Source organism: Camelus bactrianus, chromosome 12, assembly GCF_048773025.1.
Source record: "Camelus bactrianus isolate YW-2024 breed Bactrian camel chromosome 12, ASM4877302v1, whole genome shotgun sequence".
NCBI lineage: Eukaryota > Metazoa > Chordata > Mammalia > Artiodactyla > Camelidae > Camelus > Camelus bactrianus.
In genome coordinates this window covers 13,117,477-13,136,667 of record NC_133550.1, presented here as the reverse complement: position 1 = coordinate 13,136,667, position 19,191 = coordinate 13,117,477, and the positions used below count along the sequence as shown (strand labels likewise).

The 19,191-nt window shown below is 38.4% G+C and overlaps 1 protein-coding gene across 3 annotated transcripts in view; it reads left to right on the top strand.

The window, feature by feature from the left end:
* NCKAP1L (NCK associated protein 1 like) overlaps positions 1 to 19,191 on the top strand; it is a 53,601-nt gene that overhangs the window by 1,600 nt on the left and 32,810 nt on the right. For 2 of the 3 annotated variants that reach the window (XM_074374710.1, XM_074374712.1), the window contains exons 2-9: positions 1,384 to 1,450; positions 1,791 to 1,927; positions 2,235 to 2,319; positions 11,612 to 12,034; positions 13,112 to 13,222; positions 13,947 to 14,039; positions 18,257 to 18,313; positions 18,807 to 18,949. In XM_074374710.1, coding sequence (XP_074230811.1) covers positions 11,933 to 12,034; positions 13,112 to 13,222; positions 13,947 to 14,039; positions 18,257 to 18,313; positions 18,807 to 18,949 — 506 coding nt within the window. In that variant the 5' untranslated portion in view covers positions 1,384 to 1,450; positions 1,791 to 1,927; positions 2,235 to 2,319; positions 11,612 to 11,932. The remainder of the gene's footprint in view (positions 1 to 1,383; positions 1,451 to 1,790; positions 1,928 to 2,234; positions 2,320 to 11,611; positions 12,035 to 13,111; positions 13,223 to 13,946; positions 14,040 to 18,256; positions 18,314 to 18,806; positions 18,950 to 19,191) is intronic. The other variant, XM_074374711.1, reaches the window with a different exon arrangement.

Genomic DNA, 19,191 nt, shown 5'->3' with positions numbered 1-19,191 from the left:
CCAGTGTGATTTGAAGCGAAATGTGATTTTTCAGGATTTAAATTACAGTAATCTGGTGAAATGGTTGACACTGTTTCTGTGACCCATCCATTCTTTTCATTCAGATAGATACCTGCAGATTGAAATTTCTGGGGAAGAGCGAGCTAAGACCTTGAGAGGACAGGGAGTGGATACCAAACCAGAATCCCAAGTCAGGCTTCACTGCATTCAGTGATGCCTTGTCAGGGTGACAGGTTCCTGAGCTGATAAAGCTGTTCCATTTAGCAGCAGTGAACAAGCCCACCAACTTTTAAGCAAACAAAAGCCAAACCTGTCTTTCAGTGGTGGCGATTTTAAAATAAAAATGCATCACACATCTATTCTTTCCATTCTTAAATGCTTGGTTCGTTCCTTTCTAACCCAGAAAGTTCCTTTATCTGAGATGCCTGCTGAGCTTTCTTTCAGACTGACTTTCCAGCCAGGTTGAATATTTTTGAAAAGGAAAAACAAAGCAAACAAAACAACGAGAGACCAAGGCATTTACACAGATTCATTCTAAGAGCTAGCTGAGATTAATACCCTAAACTGAATCTGATCCTTGCTGGTTCTATCTGTGGGTATACTTGCATTTATCCCTAAGTTATAGATTATGTTTTTAGAGTGAATAGTTATTAGTTAAAAATAAAGACTGAAGTAATGAGTAAAGAGACAGATCTATATGCTAGTGATTGGAGGGAAAAAATGTATGTTAGAAGGTGAGTTTTCTCAGCTTTTAGAATTGAAGGAATCCCAGTAGGTTCTCAGATTCTTTAGAGTTTTTCAGTGTTTCAGAAAGCCTGATAAAACTTAAACTTCTGCCCATCAGAAGCCTAAAACATTAAATTTCTTTGTTTCTGGCTTGAATTTTATCAACTAAGTCCTGGTTGTCTCATCTAATTATTTCTGATTGGTAGTTAAGTGTGTAATTTAAAATAGGAACATTATTCAATACGTGCAGTTGCAAAATACTTCAAAAAGAGATTTATGGGGGAACATAATAGATGTTCTTATTGGTGAGGATAGACTGGAAAGTATTGCTTTAGAGGAGGGTGAAAAATTGGGGCTAGTTACAATTTTTCAGGGAAAGTAGCAGGGAGAGGTGTTCCTACCAGGGAGCCATTGGAAATAAATTTGTGTTTAAAAAGAGGTTCTCCTGGGAGTTTGCCAAGAATAGCCAACGGCCTGCTCTAGAAATACAGGATGATACAGGATAAATGAGAAAACCAGTGGTGATTTTTGTTTTGTTTTGTTTTGTTTTTACTTTAAATTCATTCTGCGTCCTAATATGTAAATATTCTGTACCCGTGTAATCTACATTGCCTGTACTTGAGCAATCTGTTCTCTGTGTTTTTCCTTGACTTTTAGGTAGTTCCTTTCCCCAGGACTCAGCAACAAATAGCCCCTCACACCTTTCCTGATGCTGGCATCTAAGGTGCAAATTGTTAAGTCAAAGTTTGCAAACTATTGTTAGTATTGCTTTGGCAAGGGTTAATGAACAGATATGTAAAGAAATGGAAATTTCTTAAAAAAATTTTGTTGAAAAGATGGTAGAATGGCAGAATTATGCTAAAAAAATTTTACTTACTAAAAATTTTGGAAAGAGCTATTCTTGTACAGAACAGTTCTAAAATTCTAATACTACTATTCTTCTGATATTATTTTAAGGAATGTCAAATGTTTAAACCCAAGAATCATTTTGTTTTTGAAGCCTTCTCCTAACCTCTGCCTGGAATTAAGTTCTTACGTTTTCTTATAACCTCCTTTCCTCCCAGCATGTAGTAACCTGTGTGTCATACCAGTAGTTCTCAAAGTGTGATCTCCAGACCAGCAGCATGAGCGTCACTTGGGAACTTGAGAAAATGCAAATTCTTAGGCCTTACTCCCAACCTACTGAATCAGAAACTCAGAGGTAAGATGTCCTACAATCTGTGTTTTAATAAGCCCTCCAAGTGATTTTGATGCCAGCTAAAGTTTGAGAACTGTTGCTTTATACTATAGTTGTCACCATTGTTCCCTCATAATGGACCATGGCCACTATAGTTCTTAACGTAGTGCTTCAAGCTGAGTAGATACTTGATTATTTGACTTGAGCACGTAGGTATACTTTCTCAGGAGCTGCAGCAACTGTAAAACATCATCTATCTTGTAAGAGAATATGTGGGAAGAGGAGACTAAAATATTTGAGGTTTTTTTTCTTTCCCTGTTTTATACCACAGCTGTTTGGAAAGCCTGGATAAAAAGGCCCCATAAAGTGTGGCCCAACAAAAGGATAAAGATGTGGAACCAATGAGAGATGTTTTGGTACGTATCTAGGACGTGAGTAATGGGCCTTAGCGCTATTTTCCCCACAGTTCATACTGTGAATGTAACGGTAGAAACCTTAAACCCGATTTTAGGGAAGAAACTTTATAGCTGGAAAGTCTTATTACTAGTACATAAATATAATTTAAATTGCCTTGATGGGGCTTTTTGGTGAAGATGAGTGAACCTGGTTACCAAGGTTTTTGAGAGGTTGATTTATTCAGTATAAATATTTAGCCCTGAGTCCTGAATCTCTTTTCACTCTACCACGTGTATGTAGTATAGAGTCTCCACATTCAACAACTTTGATTTTGTGTGGGCACAGGACTAGTGCATGGGCAGATCATGCCTCTCCTAAAGCAGAGTGCAGTTTCATAGTAATAAATCAGAATGAAACTCCTTTTAGTAAATGGAGGTAAATGGAGACATAAGCTACCTGTTGTGGGAGCTTGGGGGAATAGCTAGGACTTTGGGGAATCTAGGCAAGCTTTGAGGCAATTATTTTTAAACTCTGGCTTTTTTTAAAGTAAGTATTTTTCCATAAGTTTATTTGGTCTTTTTGAAGCTTTGACCAAATGTCATTTTTGAAGCCAAAAAGTGATGCTTTAGCTTCTATTATGCCTTCTTCAGAGGAGCTGAAATCCTTTAAAGCAGTATTTGAGTCGATCTGGCACCCACGTTTTAAATGACACAAGTGCCTAATCGATGTTTTATTTCTTTAGACTTAGGGTGGCTGACTTGGTTTGTCTGGTTGTTATTCCAAGATAATTATTGTTCCCCCTTTCAAGCTCAAGAGTATCCTGGTTTGGAGGAAGAATTATGGGTTCCCCTAGTTAAGACTGCATAGTCTTTTAGGATAAGATTCCATATACCTAAAATGTGATAAAGGAAGATATCTTTATCTTTTGGGGACTTTTTTCTCCTCAGAAACATTCTGATGTTAATATACCAAAGTATAATTTGTCTGATGTTAATATACCAAAGTATAATTAAAAAAAATTCAGAATATGTGTAAGGTCTTAGTCAAGAGATAAAAGTAAATCTTGTTTATATTATGTAAAGCTAAGGGAGAAAGTCAGTAGCCCCCCACCCCCTCCACTTTGTACAAAATATGCTAGAATGTGCTAGATGCTAAAAGTGTCTAGTTGTTCTCCCTTCTGTTTTCTACTTTAGCTGAAGAAAGAAGAAAGATCATTTGAAAAGAATCTAGAAAATACTTAGGGATGGATGAGACTCCCAAGGGCAGAAAATATTCATTTGACTAAAACTTCTACTTTTGATTATAGGTGTAAATATATCTGAAATAATCAGTAAACTAGCAAAACCTCAAACTCATTATTTTAAAAGGATTAGCTAGCTGCAATAAAAATTACAGCTTAAGAGGAACTAATTTGGGCCTATTTTCAATTGGGTCTTGGTTCAGTTTAAACACTGAGTATTTGAATATCTCCTGGGTGCCTGGCACCAGGCTAGTGATGTAGTAAATATAAAGCAGTATGTGATTCTGACTTCCCTCATGAAGGTTTGTGCTATGGTTGAGTTTGGAGACAGGGAACGTTTAAATGAGGTGAGAATTAAGAATTGGACTTAAAAGCTAGAACAGGGATTTGAATGGTTTAAGGGCAAGGGGTGGCATTTTAAATGAACAGACTGGAAAAGAATAACGCATATTTAACACAGGAGTAAACTGACTTCTGTGGAGTTAGGAAGATAGATTTAGAGCCATGTTCCAAACTCTGCTTATCGTAAGACGATACCTTTTAAGTATGGAAGATTTGTGTGGAGAATTGATTGAAGAAGGTTGATATGATGGTCATATGGTAAATGACTTGGAGGTAGGAGAAGAAAGTTGGAGAATAAGGAATCTAACTAAGGAATAGCATTATACCCTGCATGATGACTGTATTTTCCCTACTAAGGGAAATAGGCAAATAAGCCCTTGAGCTATTTGGTTGACAAATGAGGATATGAAAACAAGGCAAATAAACCAAAGCTTATCATAGGAAAAATATTCTTTATTTAATTAAATAAAAACGTATTCACATGCCAACAATGGCAAGAGTTGTTACCAAGAGTTGTTGTCAAGTTGTTAACAAGAGTTCAAAACTTGAGAGCTAAGATTTCTCCAAAGTTTAAAAAAGACTTAATAAATCTTCCATCTGCTGGCTCTTTAATCACAACTCCTCCATCAGTTTTTGTGACCTAACGGTAGAAAGAGAACACTGAGGGGGTGTCACTTTGATAGCTCGCATTTTTATCAAAGGCCTAAGCTTGATGTGCGTTAATAGCATTTCAAATAAAGGTCTAGACATCTCTTTCTCCAAAATCAGATTTAAAGCCAACATGACTTTTCCCTGCATTCTATTGTGTGTGGGAAAGAGGACTTAGAATAGAAAATATGGTTTATTTTTTAAAGAAGAAAAGCTTGTCTAAGAATCTTTGAAAATTTAGAATACGACATTAGTGATATTAGTTAAAACTATGTTGATATATTAAAAATGATGTTAATATACTTAAAAAATTACTCTACCGTTTCTCCAGGACTTCTGGTTGTTAGGATGTTTATCATCCATAGTCTCTTTTTAATGTCTTTTGAGTCACTGTAGGAGATGATCAAAGGAGGAAAGTTAGCTGGAAATCAGAACTAGAGAATTAGATAACCATTCTGGGAGATTAAAGATTATTTTATCAAAAACAGTTTATCACTACATGTCGGAATAGGAATTATTGGTTTTGTGCTAGTTTCTGTTTCATATAGTTCCTTTGCACTTTCCCTCCCCACTATGTATGTGGTGGGGAACTCCACTGATGTCTCCTGTAACTCTTGGCTGTGCCCTTCAAGCTTGTGTGTTTGGAGATCCTGACCTGGTTCATGTAGAGTATATTAATCCTTTCCCTTTCATAGCTTTAGGAATGGGTTTTTTATTCCTTGAAAATCTTATGCAGAATTGAGAACCGTGTGTAATCAAGTCCTTGATGGATTAAAGTCATAAGTGGAGCGTGAGAGAAGAAATGGAAATACTCTGAGCCTGTGAATATAGCTCTTTTAAAACCTGTAATTGAATCTTAGGCATCTGCCATGCCTATGATCTAGTGGCCAGTCCAACTTAAAGGTATTCTGCTCTCTATTCCAATAACTTGTATAAGATGATTTATCTTACCTTTCACAAAACAGCATTTTTGGAGCAAATGTCTTAAGGACAAATAAAGGAGAATGATGTGTGTTATCCGGAAAGAAGCAAAGGAGGAAGAAGTAACACAAGTACTAAGCATTTTTATATTGCAGGGAAGGCTAGCTGGCAGCAGAGATTTGAGTCTCCCTTCCATAGTTGTTGCTGGAAAGTGGGGTTGCTCTGCCAGTCAACCTGCCTCCATTAGATTGGCATGGTCATGTAACTAGTTTTTGCCAATGAGAAGTGAGTGGAAGTATTCTCTTCTGGGCTGAGGTGGTTAAGAGGCAGCTGTACCTTCCTCATTCTCTTTTTGTGGCTGCTTGGGAAGCCAGGTGTGGAAGGTGACAGTCAAGAGTTAGGAAAGACCCTGTGTTCTTGAATCACCACCCCCACAGAATACTTGGACTGAATTGTAGACAAGGAAACTTCTGCTGTGTTAAATCATGATATTAACACAATTTGAACTTTATCCATTACAGGAGCCTGCATTGCTCTAACACACACATACATCTTTATTCAATATTAATCTACCTTATGAGGTAGATATTATTCCTTTTATAAATGAGGAATATGTGTTTGAGAAGTATCTTTCCTGAAAGCCAAAGCAACTAGTTGAACCTAGATCTGATGGAAAAGCTAGTGAGTTCTCCAATATACTGTGCTGCATCTTAGAGAAAGGATATCACTTGAGATAGGACAAATCCCAACCTTCCAGATTACAAGTTTCAGTTTATACCAGTAATTTTTTCTGTGGAAAGTGACTAGGTATTGATAAGATAAGAATCTTTTAGCTGTTGTAAGTGAATTTAGATTTTAATTAGACTCCTTTTTTACTGGATTGCCTCTCCAGAGACAGATGAAATTCTCAGATTTACTCTTTTTTGATTGTTTTGGTGACGGATTTTGTGGGAGGAGTATTAAGAGTTAATTACTTCAGGGTTGCAGTGCTTATTAGCTATAGAGGGCTTAGAGTCCAGCCTTCACTAAGGACTGTGTTCACCCTCCCACTGTTGCTTACCTATGCTCCAGACATCAGGGTCAGGAATCTGATTGGCAGCATTAGAAAGTTTTTCATTTGGTTTGAAACTTGGAGAAATAACCTTTAGAAGATTAAATAGCTCTGAAATAAAGCAGACCAGAAGTTAGAGAAGCAGAGTAGAAACTTCCTTTGGCTTTTCATTCCTTTCATTTGGCTAAGGTTTCCAGTAGCTATGGAATACGGAGGTGTGGGGCAGGCAATAGAACTTGACTCTACTTATCCGTCCCTCAAGTGAAGAAACTTATTATCATCAATAGCAGTTCTGTTGACACAGCCTCATGTTCTTTGTGCCTTTTGATTGGGACCACATGACAAGCATTATATTTACAGTTAGCCGTCTTTGTAGCTATCTTTGGATTTTTCGAAAAGGAAAAAGTTCTTGTTAAATGGCTATTAGGTTTTAACTCTATTTCACCCTCCATTCCTTTCTGGAAATGCTGAAGACATACCATGTTCCAAAATTAAGAACTTCCAGGTCAGAAGTTTGTTCTTTTATTTTTTTTTTAAGTCTTTAATCTTTTATATACTTAGCATGTTTTTCTCCCTCCAGTGACTTAACAGTTCTTATCAGGAAAACTTACTTTCTACATGATGCTAGGTGGTACTGTAACCTGCTGGCTAGCATCCTGTGGTTTGGGTCATAAGGACATATTTCTAAGGCTTCTGGCTCCATGAAGCCTAAGTAGCAGTAACCATGGGTTGATGAAGAAAATATTGACATTTAAGATCAGGTAATCTTGGCATAGGCCTATTTTCTGTTCTCAGAGAAAAAGAGCTGTGAAAGATATCAGTGTCTGAAGTCATACCTGTGAAAGTTTTGGGTAACTAAACTAAAGTTTTGGATAAACCTAGCAGTCAGATAATAGGATAATAGGACAAATTCACTGCTTATATGCCTTGGAAGACCAAAAATTAACATTTGTACATAATTTTTAGTCTGAAAGCTTGCTTTAAGTAGTTTTTTGCCCTCCAATTATTAAATAAACAGGCAGGATTCCTTGGGAAATTCATGGAAGTGGGGTAAGAAGAAGTTTAACACCTTAAGCTTGAGTGCTGGTGAAAGCAAGGCTGGGGCAGCTGGTTCCTTTACTGTTCAGCATCGCTCCCTTCCTCCTCTTCACCCAACCTGTCTAAATTAAGCTCTTTGCCAGACAAGGATGCTACTTGTCAGATAGGTCAGTGTAGCCACTTTTGGGGAGAGGGATTTGGAAGAATGAACATTACCATGTTCAAGTTCAGGCTATGTTATAATTGTCTGAGAATGCCAGTCTGAAATCTCTAAAGTTGTAGTTATTAACATATGAAGACTCCTAGGAGTGAACTAAGAATATACCGGCTCAAATCTGCCGCATTTTACTGCCAATAGGAGGCCTACTTTCCCTTTTGGCTAGCTGTCTTTAGCTATCATCGCAGACATTCACTTCAATGACTTCCAAGTTTCCAGGCAACAGCTACAGCTGAGATTTCTGCAAAGCAGAGACAGCACGGTCTGATAGGGGGGAGAAAAGATCAAGGAAGACTGGCATAAGCAGTAGGGATAGAAAAGGGCCTAGAATAGCCCATTTCAATTCTACTTTGCATCATGCCTAGGGCATAGACAAAGGGCACAGAACTAGACTGTTAAATGTCAGACTTTCCTGAGGGCATTTATGTGGTTAAGTCCAGGGATTTAGACTCAGGTGTCTTTCAGGAACACAAGCCAAGGTGTTATTTATTTTTTTTGAAAGCTTACAGTGCATATTAATGATTATATTAGAGCCATGAACTTTTATTATGAAGTGAGTTGGCTCCCTGAATATAAAGGCTGTAGTATAATCCAATATTGCATAGCTGTCTTTAGATTCTTAAAGATAATGGGAAAAGAGCTTTAATACTTAAATGTAGTTTTCAGATAACCCCAAACTCTTATTTTTAGCCAGCGGCCTAGAAATATATGAAGTTTGACTGGACTGATAAGGCTAGTCTTCATAAACAAAGGGTGATTCAGAGTAAGCCTCAAGAATTGGTGACATTATGGATAGCTGAGCATCCCATGTAGGGAGGCCAAGACTATAATGGAAGCCATTTGGTTTAATGCATGTTAGACTTGGCAAGAGTATTCCAGCCTTGATGCTAGCTTGACACTTAAACCTAGTCTAAAGGCTCTTTAGACCTACCTTATTCTTGAAGCAGTGTCTCTCAAGAATCCGAAGGGAAGTGTCACTTGAAGAGAAAGACAGTCCTGTAAGGCAAAACAAGGAAAATAGCTGAAGTTTGTTGAGAGAGAAGGCATAGTACCTTACACTCGAGTGATACGGATCAGCTTTCTGCTCAAGCTACTCAATTCCTCTTCTCCCACCGTATGTTCTATGGCTTCTCAGAGGTTTGGACGTTTTTGATGTCATAGTTAAGTCTTGAGAAGTGGTTCTCTGTCCTAGATGTGTATGAGAATCACTGAGTAGTCTTAAAGTGACAGAGCCTTTTGCCCCACTCCAAAACTGTTGGTTTGGAATCTTTGCTTTTTTTTGGGGGTAGGGGGCAGGTAATTATTTTTATTTACTTATTTTGATGGAGGTACTGGGGATTGAACCCAGGACCTCAGGTGTGCTGGGCATGTACTCTACCACTGAGCTATGCCCCTTCGCTAGAATCTTTGCAAATGGAGTCTGGCTAACTGTGGCTTTAAAAGAGTTCTACAGGGGATTTTGATTTGTAGCCAGGGTTACTAGACCCTGCTCTGGGGTAATTAAACTGCCCTTAGAGGGGTTCCTCCAGTTTCCGGCAGGAACTGCTGCATAATGTTTCCAATGAAGTCTCTCTAAAGATGACCTCTTGGCAAGATTAGTCTCATCTTTAAACCTGGCCTTTTTCTTTATAGGGTGCCAAATAGAATTCTATAGAAAGCAACATATGCTCACTTCATGCTAAAAAAAATAAAAAATTTATTTTTGGCCTTCCTAATCCAGTGGACCAAGGCTTGAGCCAAATATATACATACACCATGTCATATAGTTACAGTTGTATGATAGATTACCACCATTGTATAGTTAGAAAACCAACTCAGTGGTGATAGCCTAGAGTTACAAAGCTAGTAAGTGTTTGAATATCATTATTAATGTTATTTGATGTAATACATGTCAAGCACTTAAAGTACCTGGTACATAGTAAATAATGGGGTCATCACTTTACATGCAGTAACTTATTTAACACACACACAATATCCCCGAGAGATAGAAACTATTATCAATATTGTCTCCATTTTACAGACAGGGAAACTGGATCAGAGCTGCCAAATGATAAAGCTGGGATGTGAATTCAAGCTGTGTGTTTCCAGAACCTAGGCTCCTAGCCGCTAAGTCTTAAGTCTCATACATACCTACTTTTGAGCCCAAAATTCCGTCTGATGCCAAAATGTAGGCTTTTTCCACATGCCAAGTATGGCAAATAAATGTTTCTAGGCTCCAGCAATCTTACAGTTCACCTGGGGTGGCAGTATAATATGAAATGGGCAATTAAAGAGGAAAGCTAATTTAGATGTCAAATATGTGCCATAGACCAAGTGCTATAGGAGTTTAGCAGGGGCTGGACTTGGTACTATTTGAGCTAGATCCAGAAGATCGACTAGGATTTGGGCCAGCAAGAGGGAAAGCATATATAAATGAGAAAGGCAGAAATGAACATAGGACATCCACAGTAGACCAAGAACATGGTCCCCACTAGATTGGGGAGTACATATTAGGGGACAGCAGAAAACAAGATTCTTCAACAAAATTTTCAGGATGAGGATAAGAAATGCAAGTGAGAAAGATCCAGTAGGAACTGTACTCACCCATAAGGAGGCTGCTGCTGTGCCGCTGCTCAGCTCCCTAGATGTTAACATCTTCCTGCCCGCCCTTTATTCCCCCCCATCAAGGTGAAAGACCAGTAGAAACCTCACAGATCTCTTTAGTAGAACCTGGGTTGCTTTGGTAACAGCAGGTGGTGATTCAAATATTCAGGGCCAAATCGCCTTATGCTAGGCCCATATTCTTCCAGGGACTCAATAATAGTAAATAAACTGAAAGGCAGATTCTATTTTCCAAAAATGCAAAGTCTACCTTAGAGATAGTTGAAATTTCATGCCATCTTCTTGTTTCTTTGAAAAGGTATTGGAAAGGAGGTAGATATGTAGATAATCCTGTTTGATTTAGAATTTTCTGAGGACTTTCTGCTTTTTATCTTCAAAGAGGCTTCAAAGTGAGTTAGTTAGTTTTCTTGAGTTAGGGAGTTAAGGCCTAACTTGGAATGGCAAGAATATTTTAGTGCTAAAATTAATCTAGTCTTCTAAGATTTAAAGTCTATTATTAGTTTCCCCTTGTTAATCTCAGTTAATTTGGTTGTTCTTTATGGGGACTGTTTCCCAGTTTAGTCTTAATAACTCAACAAATAAATCAGCATATTTATTGAGTGGCTACTATATCCAAGAGGTGGTGTTCTAGATCAGTGTTTCTCAACACATGTCTGATGGAGCATTTGCACCAAAACCTCCTAGGGTACTTGTTAATGCAGACTTCTAGACCCCACTGCAGACCTACCAATCCCGAATCTCAGGAGATAGGGATCAATCTCAGTTTCTCAAGCACCTTTAAGAATCATTGTACATATGCAGTGGTTCTCAAACCTGAGAGAGCATTGGAGTTACCTGGAGGGCTTGTTAAAACAGCATGCTGACCCTACCCCGGAGCTTTGGATTCAGTAGGTCTGAGAATTTGCATGTCTGATAAGTTTCCAGGTGATACTGATGTGACCACACTGTGCTAGAGCATTTGTGAGGAATGTAAAGAAGTATTAGATATAGTTCCTGAAGGAGCTTATTATGCTGTAGTTGGGGAGATAAAACATGTACTTAATAACATGACAAGGAATTCAATGTTATATATACTGTTTCACACTGAATGAGGTAATTTGGAGGAGTTGGGATTTGATCTGGGCCCTAAAAGGTGCATGGGCCCAAGGTTCAGGAGAAAATAACGTAGGCATTCTTGATGAGGATATTAAAGAGGGAAAGTATAAAGGTGTGCAGGAGTGGGGTGGCTGATACTTCTTTATCTGGTTTATATAGGACACTAGTGGAAGGGTAAGTGCCTTGAAGGCCTGCCCCTCTCCCCCACCTCCACCTATTTCACAGTCTTACCAAAAATGCTGCACAGCTAGAAAGAGGAAGTCTCCCCTGCTGAGTGTGCAAGAGGAAGCACAGAAGATTCTGAGGGCCTGTGAGTGGTAATGACTGCTTTCACCCATGAGCCAATGGTAGAGGCGACAGGAAGACCAGTACACCAACCAGGCTGGGCCCCTCCGCCCAGAGGGTGTCACCACCCAAGCTGAAAGTGTTTGGGGAGATCAGGCACTGCTGTCTGGATGCTCCTTTCTCTCGGTGGCCATCATGTCTTTGACCTCTGCCTACCAGCATAAACTAGCAGAGAAGCTCACCATCCTAAATGATCGAGGTCAGGGCGTTCTCATCCGAATGTATAACATCAAAAAGGTAAGCGTGACCATCTGGGCTAGTACTAATTATTCCAGCAACAGTACGACAGAACCCTGAGGCCAGTAGATCCAGCCAGACTCCCTCCTCTTTCCCACTGGTTTAACTGGCCTTCAGTCACTCGGATTATATAGGACAACCAGTGCTGGCAGGCAGAAGGGGAGGTTTTTTTTTTCCCCAGGGTTTCCCCCTTCCTTAGTATGACTCTCACCCCAACAAGACTGTCTGCTTCCTGCTGGGTGTGGAGGTAGAGGTGGGTTGGGAAATAACTGTTTCGAATCACTTGGGTCTAGAATTCTGGGTCTTATTGTTTAGTGCTGATCCCCCACATTCTGACGATACCCAGAATTGGGTCTCTGGCAAAACCTTTTAGAGTGGAAGTACTTTCCCTAAAGGGAAAAAATAAATATGATATTTGGATTAAAATAAAAGAGCAGGTTCCTTCTGAGGTACTTAGAGTCTGAGACAGTTCTTGCTGTGGTCATATATGTGCGTGTTTAGGATAGGAACCGTGGAATTGGGAGAAGCTGGTGGCAAGAGACGGGCTAGGAGCTGAGCCTGGCGGAGCTAAGAGATAAAGACGGGTTGGAGTGGGGAGTTTCTGGAAGAGAAAATAGGGGACTTAGGGGAGGGGCTTTGTGCATTTTGTAATAAAACAAATCACTGGGAACACGGTTTCTCTGCCCCCGTGTACCCTATGAATGCCCTTCGGGATGAGATGCTTATATAATGGACAGAGTTGTGACACTGGGTCTCCCACAAAGTGTAACTTCTGAGCAGCTGCTTTTCTTACTCCTTCCGGCTTTGGCTGAGGGGTGGGGAGAGAGCTTCCTCTTTGTGCTGGGGCCAAGCAGGCATTAAGCTTTACCCAGCAAGACGACATGCCCAGGCTATTTAGCTCTTCTGATAGTTGGCTTCATGTCCTGGAACTTGTTGCTGACCTATGCTCCGCTTTTATAGTTCATTCCCAGATCCCCTTTCCCTAGAGAGATTGTGTGAGAATGCATAGTGCAGGAAGAGGTATGTTTCCGAGGAGCAGGAGAAAGGGTTGAAATGTAGTGTAATTTGTCTGTGCAGACTTGTTCGGACCCCAAATCCAAGCCTCCTTTCTTACTGGAGAAGTCCATGGAATCATCTCTCAAGTTCATCAACAAGAAATTTCCCAACATAGATATCCGAAACAGCACGGTGAGAATGCCATCCCTCTTCTCTCCTTTCTCTGAAATAACTCTATGCTTGGAGGGTTCAGACTCGCTTTTGTGTGCCTGTCTTTGAACTTGGCAGGGGATGGAGTAGCCTTCTTTCAGTTTTCCTAGGCTCAACCACAGGGCTTCAGGTTGTTGTAGTCTTGAGAATTCTGAGACAAGTTGGGATTCTCCTAGGGTGTCTGCAGCAAAGCAATGCCCCTTCTCCATTGTAAGATTCGCAAGAACCCTTTGTTTTTATGGAGAAAGAAAGCTCTGTGAACCCAGCAGTTGCGTATATTTTACTATTGTTTCCCACTCAGCGTTTTCTTGCTTATTGTCTTTGAATTATGTGTCTAGTGGCATATCCTTTACTTCTCATTTATTAAATAATAGCCCTAGATTTCTTACTACCTTAGCTGTAGCATCTTCTCATTCTGCTTCTTTTGACTTTCATGTAAATAGTAAACCTCTTTGGCTGAAAGAGAATTTGAAATTTCCTCTCATTTCATACTCTGTATCTAGTCAAGATCACATGCAACCATCCTACCTAGATAGAAATATCCTGTTTAAAGACCTTCCAAGTTCGAAGATTTTCCAACTTCCTCTGTCAGTGTATTTTAACCCTCTTTAAGACTGTTAAAGGTATAACCCCTATTCTTCTTGGGCTCCTTTGATCTATTGTATCCTTATTTTGTGTTTTTTATTTTGTTTTATGTTTCTCTCAGCAACATTTAGGACCAGTACATCGGGAAAAATCTGAGATAATTAGATTCCTCACCAATTACTACCAGTCGTTTGTGGATGTCATGGAATTTCGGGTGAGCTCTCTCTAGCCCAGGTCCCCAGAGTTTGGATGTTCATTTATGCTCCTTATCACTATTTTTTGAAAAAATAAGTTGTATTGATATGGAAGAATCTAAGTTGTATTGCTAAATGAAAGTGAATTGCAGAATAATGTTTGATACGATTATATTTTTGTTTTAATAAAAGATACATAAACTTACATACACATAGTATTAGTGTAAACATAGGAAAGATTTGGAATATTATACATTAAACTGTTGAAAAGTACCTGCTTTTGGGGGTGGATTATTGTAATTGGCTTTAATTTATTTCACTACATACTTTTGTATTATTTGAGTTAAAATTTTTAAGTATTATTCCCCAATATTTTATTACAAGTCTACTGAAAAATTCCAAGAATAATACAGTGAGTATTGTTCTGCTCTCCCCCCTGGATCTCCTAATTTTTAATATTTTGCCATGTTTGCTTATCTTTATTATTTTGAACCATTTGAATTAGTTGCAGATATCGTGACATTTCTCTCCCTGAATACCTTGGCATAGATCTGCTAAGAACAAAAATATTTTCTTATATAACCCCAATACAGTTAAATTGTGCTGAGGAAATGTAACATTGCTGCAATGTTACAGTTAATACATAGCCCATATTCACATTGCTTTAGTGGTCTGAAGGGTCAGACACTGAACTTATGGTGTCATATCTCTCAGTTGTCACGTCTCTTTAGTCTTTATAATCTAGAATATTTCCTGGCCTTATTTTCTTTGACCTTTCTGAAGAATCCAGACTAGTTATTTTTCAGACTATCCCTTAATATGAATTTGTCTAATTGTTAACAGTGTTTAGTAGCGTAATACATGGATGATATTTTATTTGCGTTTTAAACAATGAGCATGTACTATTTTTGTAAACATAAACTGTAAAAAATTATTTAGTGCAATGTTTTTGGAAGGCAGATTAATACGGTGTTTCAAAAGTCTTAAAAATACATACTTTTTAATGTAACAATTCTAATTCTAGAAATTTGGAAACAGGAAACAGTCAGATAGAAGTACAAAAGTATATGTACCAGAATGTACTCTTGCGTTATTTATGATAGTGACAACTTGATAATTAATATATCAGATAAATAGAGGTTTAGTTAAAAGTTCAGAGTATATGTCTGTAAACGAATATTATACAACTATTAAGATGACATACATTTATATTAATTGGCACAGAAAAGTGTTCTTCACACGTTCTTTAGTGTAAAAGCAAATTACAATGCAGCTTAAGACAGGAGATGTCCCTGAAATGTATATTTACATAGATCAAAATGCATGGAACTTCTATATATGGTGAGATTATGAGTGATTTTAAAAACTAATTAAAATTGTTTGTATTTTTCTAATTTTCTGCAATGAACATGTATTATTTATGTATCCAAGAAATAATACAAATTTTAGTCATCTGAGCAATCTAAGGTTGTGATGGTATTATAGTATTTCTTCAGATGATATAGGAGCATCGGTCCCTGCCTTGGGTGTCCTGCATATACCCTAGGGAGCTAATCCAGGCCATTCATCGGATCACACAGTGAAGAGAGAAGTGGGAACACGAAAGACTGTTAAGTTTGAAGGAGGGTCAGGCCAGAGGTTATTAATTAGTAGTGGTTAGGAAGAAGGTAGGCACTGGTGGAGGTAGTAGAAAGAATGCTGGAAGCATATAAAAAGTTCTCTTACTAGGAAAAGCTGGAGTCCAAAGGAGATTTTAGGATACCTTCTGATTGCTGCAGTGGTAAAATTCTGAGCCCAGGGCATTTAATATGGCTTATTTAGGGCTGGAAGGAAAGTAGAGACTGAGATATTGTGCACTGTAAAGTAGGTAGGCTCTGAATCAGACAGACCTGGTTTCAAATCTCAGCTTTATCACTTACAAACTGTATGACTTTAGACAAGAAACTCTTTGAATACCAGTTTCTTTATCTATAAAATGGGGAAATAAGATTTACTGCATGAGGTATTTGTGAGAATTAAATGAGATAACACATTGGAAACATCTAGCCCAGTGTTTAGCATATAATAAAGTAATAGGCCAAGAATGTTAAATCCATTCCCTTCTGATTCTTGTCTTCATAGTAAAGACCTGTATAGTGACACTGGCTAATGGCTGAGAACAAACCTCATTTATACCCCTTGGGAATTGGGTTGCAGGAAGGAGTTGTAGAAAGGCCCTCCCAGCAAAGGAGGCAGCATAGACCTAGACAGAGGTCTTGAGGTCGTGTAGTATAGACAGAAGATCATGGGCTCTGGGTTCTAATTATGGTACTTTTCCTTACTGACTTTGGGATCTTCAGTGAGTTTCTTGACTGCTCTTAGCCCCAGTTTTCCCCATGTGTTAATTTATACACAATCTTTTGGAGAAGATAACTTGGAAACATTTTTTCCCCATACACTTGATAAGTTCGACAAATGTATATATCTGTGTAACAACCGCCACAAAGTATAGAAAATTTTCATCAATCCAAAGTCTCCCTGTGCCTTTTTTTCTTCGGTCAGTCCGTGTACCCCCAACTCCTGGCCCCAGGCAGCCACTGATCGGCTTTCCAGATGAGATTTTTCTCTTTTCGAGGTTCATGGATGTAATTAGAATCTGTGCAGCATGTCTTCTTTTGTGTCTGGCTTCTCTCATTAAGCATGTTTTTCGGATTTGTTTATATTTCCTGTATCTGTGATTCGTTTTCTATTTTTGCTGAGCACTAGTTCATCGTATGGATACAATCTGCTTATCCATTTACCTGTTGATGGACTTTGGGGTTGTGTCCAGATTTTGGCCAGTATGCATAAGTTGCTATTTGAGGACATTTGAGCACAAATCCTTGTGGGGCATATTTTTCATTTCACTTAGGTAAATAATGTAGAAGTTGAATTGCTAATACATATGGTAAGTATATGTTTAATTTTGTTAGAAATTGCCAAACTTTTTTCAAAAGTCATTGTTCCATTTTCCCTTCCCATCAGCCATATACTAGTGTTGCAGTTGCCGCACGTTTTCATCAACACTTGCTATTATCAGGCTTAAATTTTAGTCATTGTAATGGGTATGTAATGGTATCTTCTTGTGGTTTTAATTTGCATTTCCTTGATGGCTAATATTATTGAGCATCTTTTCATGTGCTTATTGGTCATTTTCATATTTTTTTATTATAAAATGGCTGCTCAAATCTTTTGGCAACATATTTTAAAAATAAAAAATATATATATACGCTTTGACCTAGCAGTTCCACTTGAGTAGAAATGAAAGTACTAATATGCAGAGGATAGGGTCAGGAATAGGAACAAAGCAAAATACTCATCAGTGGGAAAAAGGCTGAATGAATTGGCTATTATGCAGCCATTAAAAGGAAGTGCATTGTGCTCTACCAGATGACTTGAGGACTTTTAGCAGGTAAGGTTAATAAGAAAAGTAAAATGACATGAATGGTGTAATATCTCAATTTTATAATATAAATGATGATCAAAAAAACCTCTCTCTGTTTCTCCCTCTCTATCTGAATAAGATTATATAAATAGGGTGAAAATAAAGAAAAAAGACAAACCAGGTTATTAAACTGGTTTACCTGAGGGTTAGTCAGGATGGAGGGTGGGTGCTGATGTGGGGGGAGGGAAGTGTCCACAATGAAACTGCATACTTATGTAGGTAAAATTATGTATGAAAATAAAAATAATCCCTCTTACACTAGAATGAGGGTTAAATGAAATATGTGCAAATTACTTACTATTTAACACATAGTAGGTGATCAGTAAATAGAAACATGTAGAAAGTTGGGTACTATTCCCATTTATTAATAATTAACTTTTGAGAACAGGAGATTGATTCTAAGAACAGACTGACTTTGGGATTCATCATTAAAAACAGGTCTGATTTTTGATATTTTAGAGTCTATCAGATGATCTGCATTTTGTGGACTTTTTTGTGAAGGAAGGGGGCACTGGAGTGATAAGATCAAGGAAAGTGTGCAGAATGTAGTGGTGACTTGTGCCTCTGGAGACATGGGCATCTGGCAGGGTAGCCTCGTAAGGACCCACTGACAGCTTACTGAGGAGCTGCCCCCTCTGCTCAGCAAGCCTCCCTTAAGTTATTCTGTGGCTCTCTGGGACCTCCAAGGGAGAGAAGCCTTTCCCTCAAATTCTGGTAGAACATGTCATCTTCTTTTTATTCTTTATTCATTCTCATCTCCAATTCTACCCCCAGGATCACGTATATGAACTTCTCAACACCATTGATGCCTGCCAGTGCCATTTTGATATCGTAAGATTCCTTGCAGTTCTCTTCTATCCTAGAGCCACAGAAGTGGTCTCTGTTGGGACAGTGTGGGGTGAGATGGGACTGCAGGAATGTCTATTTCTCCGGGGCTATAATATTATACATGATGAATACTATATAATCAATGAATGGATATTAATTCCAGGGTTATAATTCTCTTGTAAAAAGTAGTAAAGTGTATTTACATGTTAAGCAGGTCTGCAATGTAATTTATTTAATGCAATATGTACACAAAAATGTTCTTATTCCATCTCCTCCAACCCCCAAATGCTGCCTTATTTCCTGGTCTCTTTATGTCTTGAGCTCACTTTTAGCCCCTGACTTTTGTTCCAATTTTCTCCTTCTGAATTTGCAATCCTGTCAGTTTCTCCTTCTAAACAGGCACTTTCAGAGTCTGTTTGGCACTGTCTGGAATGTTTGGGGGAGTAGGGATTAATTGGCCTTGCTGTTCTTGGGTTCCTATGTATTTTCTTTGTAGAATCTCAACTTTGACTTTACTCGGAGTTACCTGGACTTGATAGTGACTTACACCTCAGTTATTTTACTTCTGTCACGGATTGAAGACCGACGGATACTCATTGGCATGTACAATTGTGCACTTGAGATGCTGCACGGACATGGGTGAGTTGGGATATACAGGATGAAGAACCTCATACAAGGTATTATGAAGTAAAGGGGATACAAGGGAAATAAATGCCATATTTTCTCATGTGAGAAACTGTAATCTACATGATGACCCAGGTAAAATAAAACAATTCAGAATACTCATAAGGGCATACACCAACAAGTGCACTTTTACGTATAGTTAAATCTTGAATATCTACTAGTGGATTATCCGTTTTACACTGTCTCTGATCAGGTTT